This window comes from Sipha flava, unplaced genomic scaffold (genome assembly GCF_003268045.1).
Source record: "Sipha flava isolate LNK unplaced genomic scaffold, YSA_version1 79_pilon_pilon, whole genome shotgun sequence".
Classification (NCBI taxonomy): domain Eukaryota; kingdom Metazoa; phylum Arthropoda; class Insecta; order Hemiptera; family Aphididae; genus Sipha; species Sipha flava.
In genome coordinates, this window is record NW_020273620.1 from 792,553 (window position 1) to 814,990 (window position 22,438).

At 26.8% G+C, this 22,438-nt stretch overlaps 1 protein-coding gene across 5 annotated transcripts; it reads right to left on the reverse strand.

Annotated features, from left to right (window-relative positions):
• Positions 1–1,370: 1,370 nt before the first annotated feature.
• On the reverse strand, positions 1,371–22,128 carry LOC112692954 (myosin-VIIa). 5 transcript variants are annotated; one of them, XM_025567788.1, is made up of 38 exons: positions 22,041–22,128; positions 20,820–20,892; positions 20,645–20,758; positions 18,137–18,283; positions 17,881–18,065; positions 17,556–17,677; positions 17,232–17,488; positions 16,989–17,154; positions 16,798–16,928; positions 16,536–16,720; positions 16,270–16,480; positions 15,686–15,821; positions 15,380–15,624; positions 15,162–15,317; positions 14,911–15,101; positions 14,555–14,846; positions 13,685–13,795; positions 13,414–13,623; positions 12,941–13,144; positions 12,700–12,880; positions 12,406–12,619; positions 11,985–12,231; positions 11,734–11,907; positions 11,430–11,657; positions 11,182–11,355; positions 8,447–8,564; positions 8,141–8,267; positions 7,912–8,081; positions 7,657–7,847; positions 6,276–6,394; positions 5,963–6,218; positions 5,538–5,675; positions 5,087–5,471; positions 4,871–4,999; positions 3,828–3,924; positions 2,007–2,104; positions 1,773–1,942; positions 1,371–1,678 (listed from the first exon to the last, which is right to left on the reverse strand). In XM_025567788.1, the coding sequence occupies exons 2-38, from the start codon at positions 20,835–20,837 to the stop codon at positions 1,478–1,480; spliced, it is 6,498 nt and encodes a 2,165-aa protein (XP_025423573.1). In that variant the 5' UTR covers positions 20,838–20,892; positions 22,041–22,128; the 3' UTR covers positions 1,371–1,477. The 5 variants fall into 5 exon arrangements, with proteins under 5 accessions (XP_025423573.1, XP_025423572.1, XP_025423570.1 ...); XM_025567787.1 differs by having other exon boundaries at positions 21,990–22,078; XM_025567785.1 differs by lacking the exon at positions 22,041–22,128 and adding an exon at positions 21,696–21,960.
• Positions 22,129–22,438: the final 310 nt, after the last annotated feature.

Here is a 22,438-nt window from a genome sequence, read left to right on the forward strand (position 1 = left end):
TTTATATTATAGATTACTTGACAAAAGATTCAATCAAAGATATTTTTACCCAATTATCATAATTTATAACTAATGATGAAACAAATGTAAGTATATTATTATTTGTTAATGATTGATAATCGCTTCATGTTCGTTAAGCAACAATATAAGACTGCACAAAATTTCTCGTTATGATATTTAAGTTTAAATTAATATTAAATATTTTATAATTCTTAATTAATCAATGTACTATTCATATTAGTTTTATTTTTATAACTAAAAACTTAAAATTCTGCAACCAGAATAATAAAATAAAAGTTCTACACTTAGTGTAATGCTAAAATAATCTAATATTATTATTAAATTCATGTTACATGTTTAAGCTAATTGTTAAAGCCGTTAGGTGTCTATTAATAAAATAAAGTAAATAAAACATTGTAGTATGGAAATGTGAATGAAAGTTAAATTGTATTACATTGAATATTAATTTAAGTAATTCAACTCAATCAAAAGATCAAATAATTTTTATCTATTAAACTGCAGTTTTTGTGACCTTGGTAATTCAACTATTGGAGTAATAAATAATGAAATATGTTGCTGTAAAATTATGTAAGCTAATGAATGACTCAACTAAGACTCATTAAGACCATAGTCAGCCTATATAATTTTAGATATTTCTTGACTTTTAATAACCTGACTACAACGCTAACATGCTCTATAACCATAATCCTTTTTTTTTTTTGTTTCGATCCAATACTTGAGAAGTAATTTTATGTCTCATATTATAATTTCAACCAAAATAATTTCTTTTACTATTTTTACTCCAAGAATAAATTATCAGCAAAATTCAAAAACAAATTAAATCAAATATAACACTAATTAAAAAAATTAAATGTCTTTAAAATATGTGTATTTCATATGTATATATTTGTGTAATGAAATAAATAATTGTAGAACACAACTGCTATATAATAACAAAACATTCAATAATAAATTATCTTTTAAAAAGTTCCCTCCCAATAATAATAGATGATTAATTGCACTAGTGTTAATACATTTTGCACTGGGTAATAAAATCTAACCTAATATAAGATTTGATCTTTGCCATAAAGTGTATAAATCTAACAAAAATATGTGTACAAAGAAAAATAATAATAATAATAATAATAATAACACAAGTCAATACATCACAACAAACTTGAGCTTAGAAGCTATCATTGAACAACATTGTACACACATAATAATTAATATATTTAGCTGTATAATTGTCATTAATTTGATACGACTTAAAGTTTAATACTACATTAAACAATAATAGGCACATAAAACACAATTTATAACATAAATATAATTTATATAAATAAAAATCATAGTTTTGACATTTAAATTTGTTGAACTAAGGTTAGCTAATACAATTTTATATTCATAACATGTGATAATTAAAATAAAATCAATTTTGTTTTTCAGTAGAAGTTCTTTGGTCAATAATATTTGATCGTTATTTTATTGTCCTTTGTTTGTTCATATTAGACAACATAAGTGATATGTAAGAAGTCAGCAAGTCATCCATTTTGTATCCCAATGATGTTTCACATAACAACTTCGACCCTCTGACTAAATTCCCAATTGTCATATGAAAATAAGTATTGCCTGATGACCAGTTTGATATTCTTGTGAATGGGTGAGTTACTAATATTTCCTAATATTAAAATAACACAATTTACATTATTGAATATTGCTTATAAATATACTATAGGTTTTGTTTATGTTAATAAATAACAACAAATGCATACCTTTGTTTGTGGATGTATTAGACTAATCCCATGCTTGTTGATAGCTATCAATAATAGTTCTGGGTAATTTGGCTCAGTGGTTTGCTTCACTTCAAAGAAAGCAGACCCAAATGTAGGCCACCGATAAATTATTTTCAGGAATGTAATTTTAGCGTCTTCAGCACTCATACCTAAAAATGATTATGGTTAATAATATAAATAGTCTTGAAAGAATGATTATAACTAGTATTTAACCTGTATCTTGGTTGTATACCGCTATAATCAATCGTTTCCACTCAGCTGAGTTTTGAACTTTTAACAGATCTCCAGGGATTAGTTCACGTAACATTTGACTAAAGCAACAAATATACAAAATGTATTATAAATATAAAATTATGTATTATATACATTATACACTCATACTAGCCCATAGAATAATTAAAAACGATATTTTATGACATTAACTATAAACAAATGTTTGACCTTAGATTATTAACATAGGCGTGCGCTGGGGGGATTCCGGGTATGCCATGGCATCACTTGTGGTCTGCAGAGCCAGCTTATTGTTTTGTTTTTCTGCTTTTAATTACATTTCTACTTTAATAAAGATTTATGTAAGCCTGTTAAGAAATTTATTGATATTCAACGTTTGACTGCAGTAGATATTAATATGAATTTAATAGTTAAACAAATAAAATTGTGCAGTTAATTGGAAATCGATCATAGCTGTATGTTCTGACGGAGCTTCATCTACGAGTGGAAAATTGAATAGTGTACAGTCTAAAGTCAATGAAATCATATGTAATCTATGTCCACTGTTATGGCCATTGGTTGATAGTTTAGGTCCTCAGCCTAAGCCTTAAGGAATAAAAACCTGGTTGTTTTCTTTTTTTTTTTTTTTTTTTTTTTTTTAATGTGTCTAGCTAATCTACAGTTTTATTGGTGTGAATCCAGTGAAATATGCTGTTTTTTTCAAAAATTTACATTATATATATTAAAACCTATATTAATATAAATCCAAATTGTCAGTGCTCAATAATTAATAATTACGAGCACCCAATTTGAATTTATTAGATGGAGTATATATTGTAAATTATTTGAAAAAATCTATTAGTGAGTTAAGAAGAAATGATGAAAATAATCATTATAGCTTTATGAGAAGGTTCTTACAGTTAGTAATGAATTTGATATTTAAATACGTGTAAAAATTAAGAAGGTTTCTATAAAAACTGATTATATGAAATCACAACATACCATAACCGATAAAAGTGAGATGAAATATCATGTTTTCTTGAAAACCAATTTATCCAGGAAACATTAAATGTTATTAGTGTAATTGGTCGTTTAATAAAACTAAAAGCTGAAAAATTTGACATAGAATTACTTTCACGGAAATTTGTACTTAATAGTGACGAATTGGAAGGTGAATTATGATTTTTACGTTCTTTGTCTGATTTTGTAGCAGGCCCATCAAACAAAACAACAATTTATTAGTGGTTAGAAAAATTATCAACAAGTAAAATTTTTTATAACATACATAAAGCAATGAAACTTTTCATTACGATTCCTGTCGCAAGCTGCTCTTATGAAAGTACTTTTTGCAAACTAAGTTTGGTAAAAACAAAATTAAAAAGCCGCGTGAAACAAGGATGTTTGGATGCAATAATGTTGATATTTGTTGAACAAGAACTAGCATCACAGATAAATTATGAAAATGTTATTGATAAGTTAAAGAATTTACATCTTTTTGACCAAAGATTAGAACTATAATAAAGTATACATATTATATAAATTAAATTCATATTAATTAGTAATAAAATGCAAAGTTAAAATTATATTTTTACTTGTATATATTGACTATTATTTTGAGAACTTTGTAGTTATATAAAAAATGTATAAGTTTTTTTATGTCTTTTTGAAGGGAGTTAAAAATTGAGTTATTTTAAAATATATTGGAATCCCCTACAGCAAAAGTCTGCGCACGTTTATGATTGTTAATGTAAGTATTTAACCATCACTCTTTAAACTTGTAGTCAGTATGGGTGTGTACATGTAATAATATTGTAAATATATTACGGTATGGCCTGTAGTTCTTGCTTGCTTTCCCCAAATCGAACTCTATAAATCAAAGCAGCCAATCTAGTAGCTTCTTCTTTAGAACACTTGTGATACCCTAAAACATAATGTTAATCTTATATATTAAAAATATTTATGGAAACTAAAGTCTGTCTGGCCGTTCTAATCGGCCGATTTCCTTCATTTTTTTTTTTTTTTTTTTTTAATGAAAGGTATTTAGACACAGATATGTCATTAATCATTGAAATTTACTCAACTCCCCCCAACGCGATTCTTCCCTGTATATTTCTTATAGGGACACATTCACTCAAGCAATTCGAATTCTCATAGTTCCTCTTCTAATGAATGGATCTTGATCGTTTTACACTCAGAACACTCAGTGGATCAAGCTTTCTTTTGAACTTTTAACTGATTAAAGTCGTTGAGTTTGAGGAAAGTTATGCGTGCATAATTAACCTTACATTCAATTTTTTCCAAATATTGCATTCTTATTGGCTCTTACCCAGTGATATAACAACAAACAACTCACAAACAATACTAATATTATTACTTTTATTAGCTAATATTGTCTGGAAGAAAGCACTGTAAAATGATTTTATGTAATAATTACATCCTTTCATACATAGTCTAGTTCTGTGGAACATATATTTTAATAAACACTCTCTGTTATTTCGATATGTCTTTCAATTTTCGATATAATACTCATTTATTGATTTGTTAAAATGTGTTTATGTATTGATTCAATTGCACCTATAATTTTTATTATATAAATAAATTATCTAATGCGAATTTTCGCAATGGGTATACTAGTAATTATTATCATAAAAACTAAATTAGTATGTATAAAATATTATTTCAACAATCTTGATTAATTTAAATTTCAAAAAATTAAACAGAATTTAATCTTGCTGGGTTACATAGATTTTTATATTTAAACCCGGCAACGACGGGTAATTCAGCTAGTATTTTATTAAATAAGAATGAATGTTTCTTATTATCTAATGAAGTATATTTTTTTAATATATATTTCTCTATAAACTTACCACGTAAAAGTTTAGGAAGTTCTTGGTGGAAATGAAATATTAAATCTGCATTTCTGTCTTTCCCAGGTACTGTATTTGTCCATAATTTCTTCATGAAAAATACTTGATAAGTAAATTGCGGCGCTGCACCTGTAAGAAAAATAACAATAATTAGCTTAATATAAGTTAGATATGAATAATATTTTGCAAATAGTTAATATGCATTTTTATACTAACCATCTCTTGTGGGTCTAGCTTTTTTTATCCAATCAGTAAGATGACGAACAAAGTCGAAAAAAAAATCTCCTTCGGGAACAGAAATTACTTTATCAGCAATTTTCACAAACAAACTAAAACCCTCACTGGATCGTAATGTCAATCTTTGCGAAATATTTGTACAAAAATCTTTTGCTCTTGTTGATGAGTCAACTTCAAAAGCTTCATCAGTGTCATCAGGGAAAAATACTTTATGAAATATTTGTGTAGTCTTATGTTGTATGGCTTCAACTTCTACTTGATGAGGTGGATATTTTCTTTGACCATTTCTAATAGTCTTTTGAAGCCTCTGTAAGGAGTCTTGAGATATGGGATGACGTCTTGTCCGTAAAAATAAATTCAATTCCTATAAATTTTGATTAATAAATAATTGTACGATAAATATAAAATATAAGATATAAAAATATCTTACTTTCAATAAATTTTGGCTGCAAGCAAATAAACCAGTTGCTAGCCACATTAATTCCCATGCTCTTTCTTCGCTTAATCTATTCCTATTATCGGTCAACTGTCTCATTAATTGACAGTAAATTTCATCTCTTAATATTTCCTGAAATTGTAATTTTTATATATATTATTTGATAACTCAAACATTTTTTTTTCTTTTCCTTTTATCATATTCAGTCGTAATTTTATCGACTTTGTCAATAATACTTGATGACGAGTTTTTAATTTTAAATTGGTGGTACACTACAAATATAATAATAAAACTCCAGGCTAAGCATTTATTTATTTATAAAAACTGTTTATTTACTCTTATATATTAATTTTAAAGTATTAACTATTTACTAATTTTTAATTTATTTTTTATTATTATATCATCAAAAATTTTTTTACGTGTTTCAAGGGCCCGTCAAATATTTGATCAGTATATTCATTAGGCAATCGTCTTTTAGCTGGTAAATCGCCAGTATACTTCAACATTGCTGCAAATGCAAAACATGCTTCCTCAGCTAGTTCTTCTTTCCCAGCAAGTTTTCTTAACAATGGTTGTTTCATTGGTTCTCTTGTATGTCTCCACATATCATCATTATTCGCACGTCTAGCCGAACTTAATGTTAATGCTTTAGAAACTGTACGTTTAGCTGGAGCTCTGTAATTAGCAGGAAACATTATTATAAAAAATAATATAAGTATTGAAAATACTAACCGAAAATGATCAATAGCATATTCCATTAAATTATGAGGTTTTTCTCTTGGTTCTGTACCATTTAATGGTTGTGAATACAGTTTACGGCTATGATCTGCAGCTTCTAAGCTAAACAACGCCTGAAAATACAAAATGTATGATCCATAAACATTTAAAAAATATATTATCATACATTTTTACATGTTTCTATATTTTAAATTTAAGTAGCATATTTAGAATACTAGTTTAACATTTACGTTTTCAGAAAATATTTTTTTTATGAAGATTGTATAGACGAAATAAATATTATTAAGTAAGGTCCAAAATCAAATTGATATACATTTATAATAGTGATGAACAACGATATTTTTTCCGTTATCGACATTGGTTCATTAATATATATCATATCGCGATATCGAAAAACAATCGATATAATAACTATATTGTATTGATAAATATTGATATAATAATTCGATATAATTTATTAATTTACAATAATTTATAGACTAAAAAAAGAATTAATTGACAGTTTTTTTTTTTGACTTAATATTTCTTACATTAAAAAAATATAAATAAGAAGAAAAAAAAAATTTTCATATAATATAATAAAAAACAAAAATTAAAAAATTTAAATTGAATTCAAATTACAAGTAAATTTTTTATTTTTCATCTACTATAGGTACCTCTGAGTGTTGTACAATTACTTCCTGAAAATATGCATATATTTAAAATTATTAAGTATTTAGCAATTAATTATTTTAATAGTATATGCCACTATGATCTCCAGGTAATGGTACTATCTTAATAGAACTCATAATTGTTATTTAATTGTAAATATCAGACGATATACTAACTCAACGTAGACGACGGAAAAAACGAGACCAATCATAAAAATCCAACAGTCACAGCTATGTACGTCTATTGTAAGGGTTTTATGGTATTGATTATCGTTAGTATTTAATCGTTCTTTTGACATTGATTCATCGTCAAAACTTATATAATATTAATAAAAAATAGAAATCTCAAATTGCATTGCAACGAATCGATATCAATTTTTTATATCGATAAAGTATTGGATATTTACCTACGATATCGAATATTATTTTTGTCATATCGATATCGGTAAAATTGGTCTGATATCGATATCGATATCGAAATACGACATCATTATACATCAATAATAATTAATACCTGACAAAATAACTAATAATCAATTAAATTGATAAAAAAATAACAAATGTTAAAACTTAAGTGATTTTCCTTAACTAATATTCATTCTGAGAATACATTTTTATTTCTTAATGCACTTTTTATTATTAAAAATATTACATATTTAAATTTCAAGAAAATAATGAATTAAATTGATTATTCTATCACAATCAAATTAAAATTTAATTCTCACCAAAATATCCACAGGTGGTTTTGATAAAGTTGGTAGTACATAAACTGTTTCAGCAGGGAAATCTCCTCTTTCACCAGTTCTCTCACAATATCCAACACACCAGCCAGATGTCATAACTGTTTCTCCAGTACTTTCGTCTTCCAAAATAATTAAATCACCTTTTTGAAAATTTAAAAACGATGTTCCTTCTCCTAAAAAATTAACAACAGAATAAATTACAATTTAATTTTAACGAATAATGCATATAAAATTTACCAGGCGCTTTATAATCCTGAACTCCAATTACAAAAGTAGATCGTTTTTTCAACCCTTCTAAAAAATAAACTACCAAGTCTCTGATATCCTCAGCATTTGGACTCTGAAATGTAAATTCTTCCCCACGCACAGTTGAAAGTGTAAAAGTTTGAGTAAACACTTTTGTAGTTCTGAAATAAAAATTGACAGTTAATTAAACCCTTTAATATTCATAAATATTTCAACATACTTTTGACTAGAGACTGTAGTTATTTCAGGAAATGATAACTCTAATAAAACTTGTTCCTGGTCATCAACAACATAAACGCCAGTCCAATTAACGGCAATTATTACATCATTTTTTGGCAAATTCGGACCTATCAATAATATTAATATACAGTATCATTAAGTGAATAAAATACTAAATTACATATTCTAAAAATCATAGTATTAGAAACATATACAAAAAAAAGAAAGTAATTGTGAAAATTAAGTATATAACCATAAATAATCAACGCTATAATACAATTAAATATACGAGTATATATTACAATACCTGAATTTCTGTATGCTTCGTAAAATCTGGAGAATAATAATGGCCATTTAAATTTAGCATAACTCACAACATCTTCTTTAACTCTCAAATGAGCAACGTTTTCTTTCAAATAATAACTCTAAGATTGATTAACATGCAAAAAATATAAATAAATTATAATCAAGTAAAATAAATATAAAAATATGAAAACTGAATGCCAAAATACTGTGATATTAAAAAATCAATGTACGAACAAAAAATGGCACGCCGAACAAATTATAATTCCTTTTATTTTGTTACATACTATTATGAAACCTTCTTTTTATTTGTTGCAAATATGCATATCAAGATAAATCTATTGCTCTTTACATATGAAACATTTAGATAAGAAATATATAGCAAAATAACTTACAATTTAAGAATATTTTATCGTTAATTTAAATATGTTTGAATATGCTTCTAATATTTTAAAATTTTAAAAACACTCGAGTATTGGTAGGATAAGCGTTCAATCATTCTAAACAGTTATAGTTATAATATCTAATTACTTCGACCGTCGATTAAGAAAACGTGATTCACCAGGAATCAAAGCGTAAAAATACGTCTTACGTGGGACAAAACCGTGCAATAAAAATTCCAAGTAGACTGAATGGTTTTATATCGTGCATAATTTTTTTTACCTAAAATCGTAAATAAATTATTTTATTTATGGATCCACGGATACAGTAACAATCACACGTAATGCCCTGAATTTATACGAGCGTACTGTATTGTGGTCAAACATGGGGCATTAAGTCTAGGACACACACAGCGGTGGATTGGCCCACCGGGATACCGGGAAAGTTCCCGGTGGGCCGCTAATCGTATTGTAACACTGGGCCGATGTACTTGGATTAAAAGTTATTTTATAAAAATAATGTATTTAAGTATATTGTATTAAATTGTAAAATTGTGATAAAAACCTAGTGTAAACGTGATATTAATCAGTTCTACGAGTATTTAATCTATGAATAAATAAGACTTTTATGAAAAATTATTATTATTGGTCGGTCATACCGTAATTTCCCGGGCCGAAATGTTAAGCCAATCCGCCGCTGGACACACATTTAAGTATCATGTCCTCTCAACAAATTAAAAATAATAAATTTATTTTTAAACTACTTTCAAAATAATGAAATCTATTGAAAATTTGCAATAACTTTAATACACAGATATAAATGTTTAATTAAGTATGATATTCAATTTTCTTTACTTAAAATATTACATACTTAAAACATAGAACAAGATATTTTTATTACTAAACATGTTGAAAATGAGAGTTATGTCAAACAATTTTATTTTTAATATTTTTAATATTTTAACCAATTTAGATAATTTTTTAAAAACATTTATAATACCGTGCTACTTCTATATTAATAATGTGTCTGTAAAACTAAATATGATTGAATTCAACTTCAAATCCACTTAAGTTATTAATTATGATTAATGTCTTATAAGTAGGGTTCGGAAGTTATAAGTTATATACACTCTCGATTTATAGCAGACCAAGCTAGAAATCCGAACTATACAATGTTGAATTTAAAAATTGAAAATTAAAAATGCATATTTTGCATATTTCGTCGATTTTCGCATATTTGTATGCATATTTAATACGAGTATTTTCTAAAAAAATTATTTTTTTAATTTTCAACCAATTTATTTTAAATAATGTTACATAAAGAAACACTAATAAAACGGAAAACGTACATCATAAAAACTCAATATTATTTTTTGTGATTATTTATTGTTATTTTTATTACCTACTATGAATTTAACGAAAATATTGGTGGTTCAAAGCAAACAACTTAACAGGTATTATACAACATATATTTATTTCATATTTCACAAATAATGAAAATATATTTGTTTCACTATTTTTTCAATAAAATCTCAATGCCAACTGGTTATGCGCCATATTTTAGTTGTCAACTATACAGTTTTTTAAATATAGATTTTTTATTATTTTCTAATTATTTTTAATACATAAATATTTTTTTTTTTGCATATTTCACATTTTTTCATGCATATTCAATCATTTGTTCGTGTATACTTTGATTTTATTGGCTCCTATAACTTCCGAACCCTACATATAACCATATTAATAACTTTTATTAAAACAAAATATATACGGTTTATATAATCATCAAAAATTAATAATAATTAATTAAAAGAATAATTTTTTTGTTAATTTAGAATAATAAAATACTTTAGGACTTTTGAATGTAATTTTGAAAATTACCCTTAAAAATTTGATTTAATTAATTTATGAAATATATATTTTAAATTTTTATTCTTAATGAAATATATAATGATGACATTTTTAAATCAAATAAATAATGCAATTAAGAAAAATTCTATTACATTTTAAGGAATTAGAACTGTAATTAGTGAATATTAATTTTAACATGCAGTAAATAATTCATGCAGCAAAATAGATACAATTGAAGAATGTTTAGCTATATACAATCAGCCCACCTTACCTCAGTTGTTAACTGCCCCTGAAGCAAACACTTCCATTGACCTTTTAAACTTATAAAATTAATATATTTCTAAGTTTTTGGTAAAAATCATCCAGCCCATAACCACTGATTGCTAAATTAAACTGAAAAACCATAACCTTAACTAAAGTTATTTTACCACAACCAGTTTAAAAATAAAATTATAACTCAATTGATTTTGGTGATTTAATTATTAAAAATAAAGTATATAATTCTTACCTTTTTGTAGGCTTGAATTATCAAAACGTTCCACCTTTCAATTGATTTTTCTGCATTTGTTAAACAGTAATCAGGAATATAATTTGGCAAAAGATTTAATAATCTCTCATTATTAAGATCAGTGTTGTGTTCAATATAATATTGTTGGGCAGCAATCATAGCTAAATCCTCTTCCTTTTTATTAGTTTTCAGATATTAATTGAAAGTTAATAACAGTTAAAAACTAAAAGTTGGATAAATACACAAACCTTATCACAACGATATTCACCAAACTTTACACCTCGAACTACTTGCTGGTATATTAAGTTAGTTGCTACTTGATCTTCTGTTGGCTCATGCCAAGGAGCAAAAATTTCTTTTCGGAAAAATAATCTCCAAGGGGCATTGCGTTCTTGAGCTCCCTGCTCTTTAGCATACTGTTCACATTGTGATATTGCATCCATAACATGATCACCACCACTTCCCAAAGATGACACCTTTAAAGAAATAAAATTAATATTTTAGGATCCATAATAGAAAATCAGAACTTAATCAAAATATATATGTACACACTTTATCAAATAATGCAATATAAAGAGAAAATCCAAATTGATCTTTCAGCCCAATCTTATCAGAGAGCTGATTACAAAGTTCTCTTGCTGTTGTTGCAGAATCAGCTAACAAAGTTTTTGTATTTCCATCCATAAAAGTTATAGGAAGCATTATAGGCTTTTTAGATTTTGTAGCCTAAATAATAAATACATACAATTATAATTGATATTCATTATTTACACATTTGGATTTTAAATATTTCATGTACTAACCTGTAATTCTAACCAACTGGGAGGTTGATTTCTTGTTCCATTATTAAATGTACGCTTAAGACGATCTTCACAATAAGGAGCATAACCTGGAGGACCCTCTCTTATAAACGCTCTCAGGTAATTCACAAATCTTTCAGAAGGAGCAAAACAGCCAACACAAAGAGACAATAAAATCCATCCTCTGGCATGAGATGATTTTGATGGATTTGCAGAAAGTTGTTTACAAATTTGACAATATATTTCATCTCTAAATAAAGATTTAAAATTATGTTTATGCCACATTTCTATAGTATTTGAAAAGTAACTTATATATACTAATTTTATTAGAGCATAGAATAGGAATAATAATATATAATAATAATAATAATAATAATAATAATAATAATATAATATATAAGAATAAGTAAAAACTCAAATTTACCTAAGTTCTGCTCGTAAAATACCATGTCCAATAATAAAATGGAGTTTTTCAAGATTAGATGTAGGACGAGCATCTAACCAAGATTGATAACTATCAGCAGCATATTCATCATCTTGTAATCTTTTTCGTACATCTTCTCCCAATTTATTTTTTCTTTTCAAAGTAAGAGATACTAACTTATGACGGATAGATCTAGGTTTAGTTTTTAAAAAAACTTTCCTGCTTTTAATTACAAATAAAAATTAACTTTTAGAAAATATTAATATAAATACTAAATCCATGATTAAAATGCACTTTCTGGATCCATTCCAATCATTTGAGCTTCATAAAATTCTTTACTACGGATAAAGTTACGACCCAATGTTGCTGTTACTTTTGACATAACTGAAGTATTGTCTCTTTCCATCGAATGATATCGTGGCTCATTTAAATCACCACAAAATCGAAGTATGGTAATCCAAAGTGCTTGGGCAGCCTAACAAAAACAATTTATAATGAAAATCTTACCCAGTTACAAATAAAAATAGCTACAAACCAACTGATCTCCTTGAGTATGTAATGGTAGCAAAGGATGCTTGAGAGGTTTTTTTGAACATTGATGAGTTATATTTCCTTGGAAATACGTAGCTGCAAATTTTTGGAACTTAAATTCACTTAAATCTTCTTCATCATCAACTGGTTGTAGTTGTAAATCAGTAATAATGTCTTGTTGATCATCAGTTTTTGAAGTAGGAAGATCCTAAATAAAAAAATATGACAATAGTATCAGTTATAATAATTAATAATTATTAATAATAATAATAATGTTATTAAAAAATTTAACTAAATAATGTATTTTAAAATTAGAAACTAATTCCCAAATAAAAGAACAAACAGTTGCTTTAATGATCTTCATTTATAGTATTATCTTAAATTTAAATATTTAAAAAAAAAAATGTTTTCATATATATATATATTAAAAAATATAATTTAAATTAATCATATTGAAAGAATCAATAAAAATCATACCATAAAAACAGAAGTTCCTCTAGTTTGCATAGGTGCTTCATTATTAGAATCTGGAAGAAAATCAAACATAGCTTCAACAAGTTTGCTATCATCAACAGGTTCATCTAGCTTTCTTGCTGCATTAGTAATAAGATTTTTCTTAATTTCCATTTGCCTTTTTTCTTCTTCCTCAATTTCATGTTCTTTTCTTTCTAATTCTTCCATGCGTTCCTAATTTTGTACAAAACAATATTTAAATAATTTGAAAAAAATTAATACCAGAAAAACTAACCCTGTAATTTTGTTCAGCAATTTCCTTAGCTCTCTTATTTCCAGCTTCTTTCAGTTCCTTTTCCTCCTTTTTCTTTAATTTTAAAGCCTCAACTTGTATTCTGAATTCAAACTGAAATAAAAAATTGTTCATATTTAATAATCAGAAGAAAAAATTAAGCAATATTATAAATAGGGTTCAGATGTTATAGGAGTTGCATATGGTTCTATATACTCTCAATTTATATCAGACCAAGATAGAAATCCGAGTTATACAATGTTAAGTTTAAAAATTAAAAATTAAAAATACATATATCGTTTATTTTAGAGAAAAAATGCATATTTCGTCAATTTTCAATGATTTTGGCATATTTGTATTCATACTTAATATTTTCTAAAAAAATTAATTTTTTTTTATTCTTAACCATTTTAAATAATTTTAAATAACACAACGCTAATAACGCGGGAAATGTGCATCATATAAAACTTAATATTATTTTTCGTGGTAATTTATTATTTTTTTTATTATTATTATTTTTTAATCGTTTATTAGGAATTTAATGAAAATATTGATAGTTCAATGCAATAACTTAACAGGTATTATACAACATAAATTTATTTCATAATTCAATAATAATGAAAATATATTTGTTTAACTATTTTTTCAAAAAAATCTCAATGCCAACTGGTTATACGCCATATTTTAACTGTCGACTATACAATTTTTTAAATATAGATTTTTAATATTTTCTAATCATTTTTAATAAATAAATAATTTTTTTTTTTTGCATATTTCACATTTTTTCATGCATATTCTATCATTTGTTCGTGTATATTTTTACTTTTTCGGCTCCTATAACTTCCGAACCCTAATGATAAATTATCTATCTACTTTTATTTTATTAAAACGTCTTTGAGCAATTATTCGTCTGACATGGGCTTGTATTTTAACAATAGCCCACATTTTATGAGCGCACATTCTTCTGACTAGATAACCTCTAGATTGTGCTTGTAATCCTACAATATGACCACGTAAATGTTTAAATCTATGAGATAACACACGTGATCTGATTACTGCTTGCAATCTAAGATAACCAACAAGCATTTGTTTATATTTTTTCTTTTGAGAATAGCCTCGGAAATGTTTTTGGATCAATACTGCAGCTGATCGCATACGCAAATATCTAAAATTAAATAACAATTTTATTAAATCTATTATTTTTACTTTTTTAATTACAAATATCTTACCTTCTTCTGTATACCCAACCCTTAATTGACTTTTGAATAATAATGATCTTTTTGGTTAAAACTCTATCACGTTCTTGTTCTAAGAATAAATCGTGAGCATCTTTTAAGAATATTTTTGAATTTCCTAATTGATAATCAGACCGTCCTAAAACAGCTTGGCAAATATGAGCTGTCATTTTTTTACAATCAGTCTACAAAAATATAATAAATTTAGTAAACTTAGATAACCTTTATAGTAAGATTATTTTAACCTTGTGTGCAGGAGGTATCCCAGGTATTAAAAATCGGTAACGTTCAATAAATTCATTAAAACCATGTCTTATTGGGTATCCAGCACGTCGAATTCGAATTGTTTCCATCATACCAGAATATCGAAGCTGCCGGCAACAGAGACCTCTATCAAACATCTAAATAAAACAAATATATTATATTAAAATATAGAAGTATGATAAATTAAAAATAAAAATACCATTGGTTTTTTTAATTCATTTGGTTTGATACACCGAATGAAAAATGGTTGACAGGTACACAAGGTTTTCATAAGTAAATCTAAAGACTTTTTGAACTGAGTCGATAATGTTGGAGCCCTTTTTCTGGTCTCTGAACCCATTCCAATGTCTTCAGCAAATAGAACTTTTAAAAATTTATTTGTTGAAATATGAATTAATTGTAAAAGATCAGCACTAAATGTATCACGGTTTTTCTCCAGAAATCCTATTTCATTAAAATTAATGAATAATAATTATAAATATAAAAATATACTATATCATATTACCTCTAGTATCATAGAAAACTACACCAGCAAAATGATTTAATCCAAAAGATGCATTCATATCTGATTTAGGCTTTAAATAGTTTCTATGATTCCCATGTGTTTTATGCATTTTGGCCAACATTGTTTGATCTGTACCCTATATATAAAAAGTATATAACTCAAATTATAACATTTTACACTGTTTCTATAAATTTATTAAAATAAAATATTTTATAATCATTAAAATTAACTCTATATAATATATAATATTGTTATTTAATCATAGCTTAACACTATATAAACAGAATAAGACTATTACAAGACTGATGGTACTACAGACCATAATAATTTGAGATATAGGTTTAAGGTACTACAAAAATGTATAGTCAGGGTTCTAGAAAATAATTATTGTAGTTAACATTTCATTTTGTACTATTTTATTTTGCCATGTTAAGTTTACATTTAAAAAATTTACATAACGTTTAAGTTGATGTCAAGTTAAGCATATTCAATGAAGCACATTCAAATTTGGTCCATCTATACTCTTAACTTAATATTATCTTTTTTTCTATGTTCTTAAAAAGTTGAAAATAAAAATCTCTTACTTTGGGAAATTTTGATTCTTCATCAATAAGAGCCATGATATTTAGTTGTTTGGTAGCAATGAGGTCTAGAGCATCTTGATTATCAACAAACTCTATATGTTGCCAACTAATATGTTCATGATTATATTCTTGTTGTTCCAATTTAAAAATATGTTGAACAAAAAATTGTTGTAAATTTTCGTTTGCAAAATTGATACAAAATTGTTCAAAACTATCGAAAAAAAAAACATATTAGTAATAATAAAAATTAATTATTACTAACTTACCTATTGGACTGGAAATTTTCGAATCCAAATATATCTAAAACACCTATTGCACTTCTTTTGGTACTCTTTGGTTTATAAATTGCATTATTAATTTTACTAACAATATGAACAAACAAACGCCCATAAATCCCTTTAACAAATGCATCTCTCACATCTACAGACTGTTCTCTTGATAATGTAGAAATCTTAAAATATTGATTAATATTTAATAATCATTAACTTTAAAATTAGCTCAATATGCCATTTATACACAAATACATACCACTGTTTCACCATGAGCAAAAATAGTTTTTCTAGTTAATGCATCAATTAATGATTGAACAGGAACTCCAACTAAATTTGCTACTCGTGTAACATTAGTACGTTCAGGAATTTCAGTGGCATCCAAATTATCTAAAGATGATTAATATTAATAATTTAATTTTATAAATACACATAATATAACACATTTACCAATTATTGCAGCTTTATATTTTATATTTCCTATGTGCAGTAAAGCAGCTAATAATTTAAGTACTTCCCAAATTTCTTGATCAGAAAATAACAATACTTTCATAGCTGATCTGATATCAGAAAATTCAGCAGAATCATCTCGTCCTTCACAAGTTATACTTCCACCCTACATTGAAAATAAATGCATTATAAATAAAATCAATACATATAGTACAAAGTTTGAAAAAATACACTTCAACTTACACCAGTGAGATATTTATATTGTGATGCATCAGAAAGTTCTAACTTTTCTTTGTCTTCAGTCGAAAGACCAGCTAATACACAATAAAATATGTGATAATTTCTTTCATCAAGAGATTGAGATACGATACGAGACTTTTCGAGAAGATATTGTTCAATTTTAGCTCCTTCAATTACGCCATTTTGATTAAAATGTATATCAATGTATTTACCAAATCTTGAAGAATTATCATTTCTAATGGTTTTAGCATTACCAAAGGCTGAAAAATAATAAATATTAATAGGTATTGAAAAATGATTTTTATAATATCAACAATTATTATTAACCTTCAAGTATAGGATTTGCTTCTAATATTTGTTGTTCAATCCAAGAATGTTTACCACTAATAGCTGCTAAATATTGTAAAATTAATTTTGTACTTTCTGTTTTCCCTGCTCCACTTTCACCACTAAAATTTAAAATATAATATATTTAAATTAAATTAATTAACTTTTTTGGCCTGAACCCATCCATAGAATCAGTGAATAATAGTAATTTCCTAACAATAAATAACACCAAACTAATAATAAAAAGTTGTTGTTGATAACATGTATAGCCTTATTAATAATAGATTAATAGGTCTATGACAACTAACTTTCAATAAATACATACCTAATAACTATACATTGATCTTGTCCAAATCTTTTCATATGAGTATAACTATTATCACCAATAGCAAATATATGAGGAGGTAATTCACCAATTTTTCTATCTTTATACAACTTTACTTGTTCGGCTGTGTATATAGGTAAAATTTGATATGGATTTACTGCAACTAAAATTGATCCAGTATATGTCTGAAAATTAAAAAAAAATGTAACAACATTCATAATAAAATACAAAATATATTAATAAAATAAACACTTACATATATTAAGTTTTCATTGTATCGTATAAGTAAATTTCTCAGTATTCCTGCTTCATGTAGATCACCTAAAGATATCATATCCTCTACTCCATGAATTGAAGTAGGATGCATTGCTTTAATTCGCCTCTCTGGCGTAAGCCATAGTTCCTAATTAGATAATTCATACACATTAAATTAAAGTTCAAAAAAATGTAATTAAGTTAATTTTAATTTTTTATAAAGAAAATATGAATTAATTTCAAAATTATATAATCTAAGGGTTATGTAATATCATTGATTCATTGATTCTGAAATGATCAGCCAATTATATTAAAACTAAAAGTGTAATTAATTAATTGATTAATTAAATAACATTTATGTTATTTTAATATTTGATAAACTTAAATAGATTTCTCAAACTTCTAGATTTAATACGAAAGAGTAAAAGTATAACAAAGTTAAATAAAATTATTTAAAATAAATTAGAAACTGTTATATAAAACAGATTAACATATTTATTTTGAATGTAATATTTGTTAAAGATCACACATTTTTAAAAATTTTATTCCACATATAGTGAACATAGACTAATAAAATAATTTATTTTTAGTTAGTATAAAAACTGACTGAATTTAATAACTTGTGTATACTTGTATATTCTGTAATACTAAGCTAACTAGTACTTTAATTATTTAAACATAATTCTAAATGGTAATTTACACTCTGAAAACATTATTTATTTTTATTGTAATAGTAAAAAATTAAAATGTATATAAAAATTTGATCGAAATCCAGAATATATTGGTTTTACAATTATAGTTTTTCTATTTTAAACTTTTATAATTTATAAATACATACTTGAATTAATTTAATATTGTTATTTCAGCTGTATTATTACATAGTATCAACATTTTTTATGAAATATGAGTATTTCTACTTTTACAAGATAAATAATAATAAGATTCTAGGTAATTTGGTATAGTGTATTATTTTTGAAGTAATAGAAATCAAATACTCAGTCATTTTTGTAGTAAAATATTTTAAAATTGTATTGGTATCAAATAATTAACTACTTAAATTATTAATGAAATTAATTTTGAATCTACCATAATTTTTATGTATTTATTTTATTAAATGTGTATCAAAATAAATATGTAGTAAATAATTTCAATTTCATTATATAATTTTTCTTTGATCAAGTTATGTAACAATTAAACAGAAATACAATTCATGTTGAAACTGACATAAATTAATTAATTTAAAACATTAATTAAACAAAAAAAATAAAAATAATTTAATAATTGTACGCCCTAAAATTACAATTTACTACAGTACAATTTAAACTAAAACAAAATTAATGTTTTGAAAAGTATGTATTAATTGGATTGTAGTTATAATTTGAAAATATATTATATTAAATATAAATATTTTACAGAATAAATAAATTAAACTAAACAACAGGATGTAACAATTAGATAGGTATGTTTAATAAATTGTTTATAAATTATTATATTTTATTTTTCTATAATACATCTTCTGTAAATAAGTATCATCTATAACTATAAGACTTAAAATTGTTAACTTAAAATTAAATACCAACAATAAATTATTTTATATGTACTTAATTAAATATTGTAAAATATAAACTATGGTTAAACAAGTGACGTAATAATTTTTTTGTAAAATATGTGACCTTCCTAAAAATAAACTGGTTTATAATGTTTAAATAGATCCAATCTAATATTAAATACAAAACTAAATTTAATATTTTTATCATTTTCAAGTGAACTAATCTTATCTTTTATTACTAGTAGTATCTATTGGTTGTAAAAAAAAGGCAAATAAGTACTTACATGATTGATATATTTAGCTAATGTAAATTAAAAATTAATCATATATGTTATACATTATTTAATTTTAGTATGAAAATATTATTTAAGACATTCTAAATAAAATGTAAATAAAAAAGTTATATTACTCTAGTTTTCAAGTGATTACGGTTATAAAATATATATTTGAAAACATTGAATTGAATTAAATTAAATTAAAAAAAAAAAAAAACATTGAATCTAAATATCTACATCAAGATCAAAATACTTTAATAAAACCAAGTATTATATACAGTTAACTTTGATTTAAATCTCAGTGAACAAGTAGAGGGACATTGGAAGTAATTTTTATAATATTAATACTAAAAAAAGACTTCAGTCCTTCTGAATAAATTAGACTACTGGCACCTAATATATATATATATATATTTAAAATCGAGTGATATTTATTGCTAGTCGAAGAAATGTGTACAAAGTATACAGGATACATATATGAAATTACTAGTTATGCTCTACACTGAGGTAATACCTCTTATTGTAGAGCAAGAATACTTATTTAGATATAATTTTAAATATAAAGAAGAGAGAGAGCATATATGTACTATATATCACTAGCCATAATTTCAAAGCATTTATTATGCTAAGATCACATACCTAACCAGTCAAAACATTGCTTAAAATTAAATTAAGAAAAACTTACCCTTCCATCATCATCTTTAACTTGGATGCGCTTTCCTTCAGCTGAAATAACTCTAGCGCCAATAGCAACATCAAATTCCCTTCCAGATATTGGTTCTATCCAAATATAATCTCCCTAAAATTATTTATAAGTTCAATAAAATTAAATATAGCTATAGAAAATAATTTCAACATACTCTAGTTACTATAACCATAGCGGTATGTACGATGGAAACTTCCTATGTAGTGTCATACCATTGAAACATGCATCTAATATTATTAAAAACAAAATATTAACTATTACACAATGGTCAATGTTGAATATACAAATAATCTAGACATTGGACTACAACGTAACACTCGATAAACCACTGGGGTAGGGCATTATAATAACGTTCCATAAATAATTAGTTTGAAAATAATATTGGTGAACCCTAAGTTGTTCCGATCGTTCATGAATCGTGAAACAATTCAAAAATTATCTAACAACAAAAATTGAATTAGCTCAACAGGTGTTAGGATCAAAACGTGTCGTGAGATGTATGCAAAAAAGCAGCGGTGGATGAGAGTGCATTAGGGACGAATAACACACAAAAATCGGTAATGTATGCATCTAGGAATTAAAAAAAAAAAAAAAAAACCCGAAAACAATACGAAATCCAACGGACCAGAACTGCAATGTAGGAACGGTTTATACACGTTATGCAGACCGCGCCGACACAGTATATTGTTCGAGGTCGACAATGGGAAATTCTCGAATTGTGTGTACGCACCGGCGATTTAAAATGTTGAAAACAACAGCAACTCGCCCGGGGAACCGATCGACGCTGGGGACGAAAATCCGATCGCGATTACGATGTCAATGTTCCGAGCGAGAATCGACGAACGCGCGCGCACTTTATCGCAAAATGTAATACAGTATCGTGCCGAGCGTATGCCCGCCGAGAGAAGATATCGGGCTGATGGAAATCGCATTCGTCACGGTGCGCCGCGCAACTGCTGGTCGGGCGGACACGTCGGTGGCGGAGGCGGACGAACGGTAGACGAACGGAGGGGCGAACGTTACAACTCACTTCGGCGTCACCGCCGGAAGACCGTCTCGTCCGGTTCACCGTCCCTGGATGCTATGGGTTTTCGGTGACGTTGATGACCACCGGGCGCGAGTGGATCAATGGACAACGAGAATAAACACGAACACCCGCGCGGCCAACAGTCGTGATAGCAATAATAGCGATAGTGATAATGTGTACCGTAATACTCTACAGTAGCGATTCCGTTTAAAAATTAAATACAATATTAATAACAACGACAACAACAATCGTAATAGTAATAATAATAATAATAATAATAATAATAACAATAATAACATTAATTATAATAGTAATAATTCTCTGGGTCCACAATCTCTGGATCCTTACTATTTGTTTAGTATTATTACAATAACGTAGCGGTTAATACGTCCACGCGTCTCGGTCTCGGTCGGCGGCGGTCGATGCCCGGCGGCAGTGGTGCTCGCGCAGTGGTGGATATGATGTCGCGCGCGCACACGCACACGCACCCGCCGTACGCTTAAAAATGTGAAAACGCGCACCACCGGGAACAGACTCCGCCGATCCGGTCCGGTCGTCGCGCGTTATCTCTGCGCGTATTGGCCGGCCGTCCGTCTCGTGTGCTCGTTTCGGCGACTGCGGTACGGGCTCGTGCGCGTGTGCGCGCGCGCACCGCCGTCTCGGTATGTTCGGGCCGCCGAACCAGTGTTGGCCGATCGCGTTCCGAGAAATTACCCCCGCACGACGCCCCGGATCCACTGGTCGCG

Coding starts and splice junctions, on each gene's coding strand:
- LOC112692954 (XM_025567788.1), bottom strand. Junction 15,318..15,379: donor ATGAATTAAAAAAACCAATG/GTATTTTTATTT, acceptor TGTTTTATTTAG/ATGTTTGATAGAGGTCTCTG. Junction 8,082..8,140: donor ACTACAGTCTCTAGTCAAAA/GTATGTTGAAAT, acceptor TTTTTATTTCAG/AACTACAAAAGTGTTTACTC.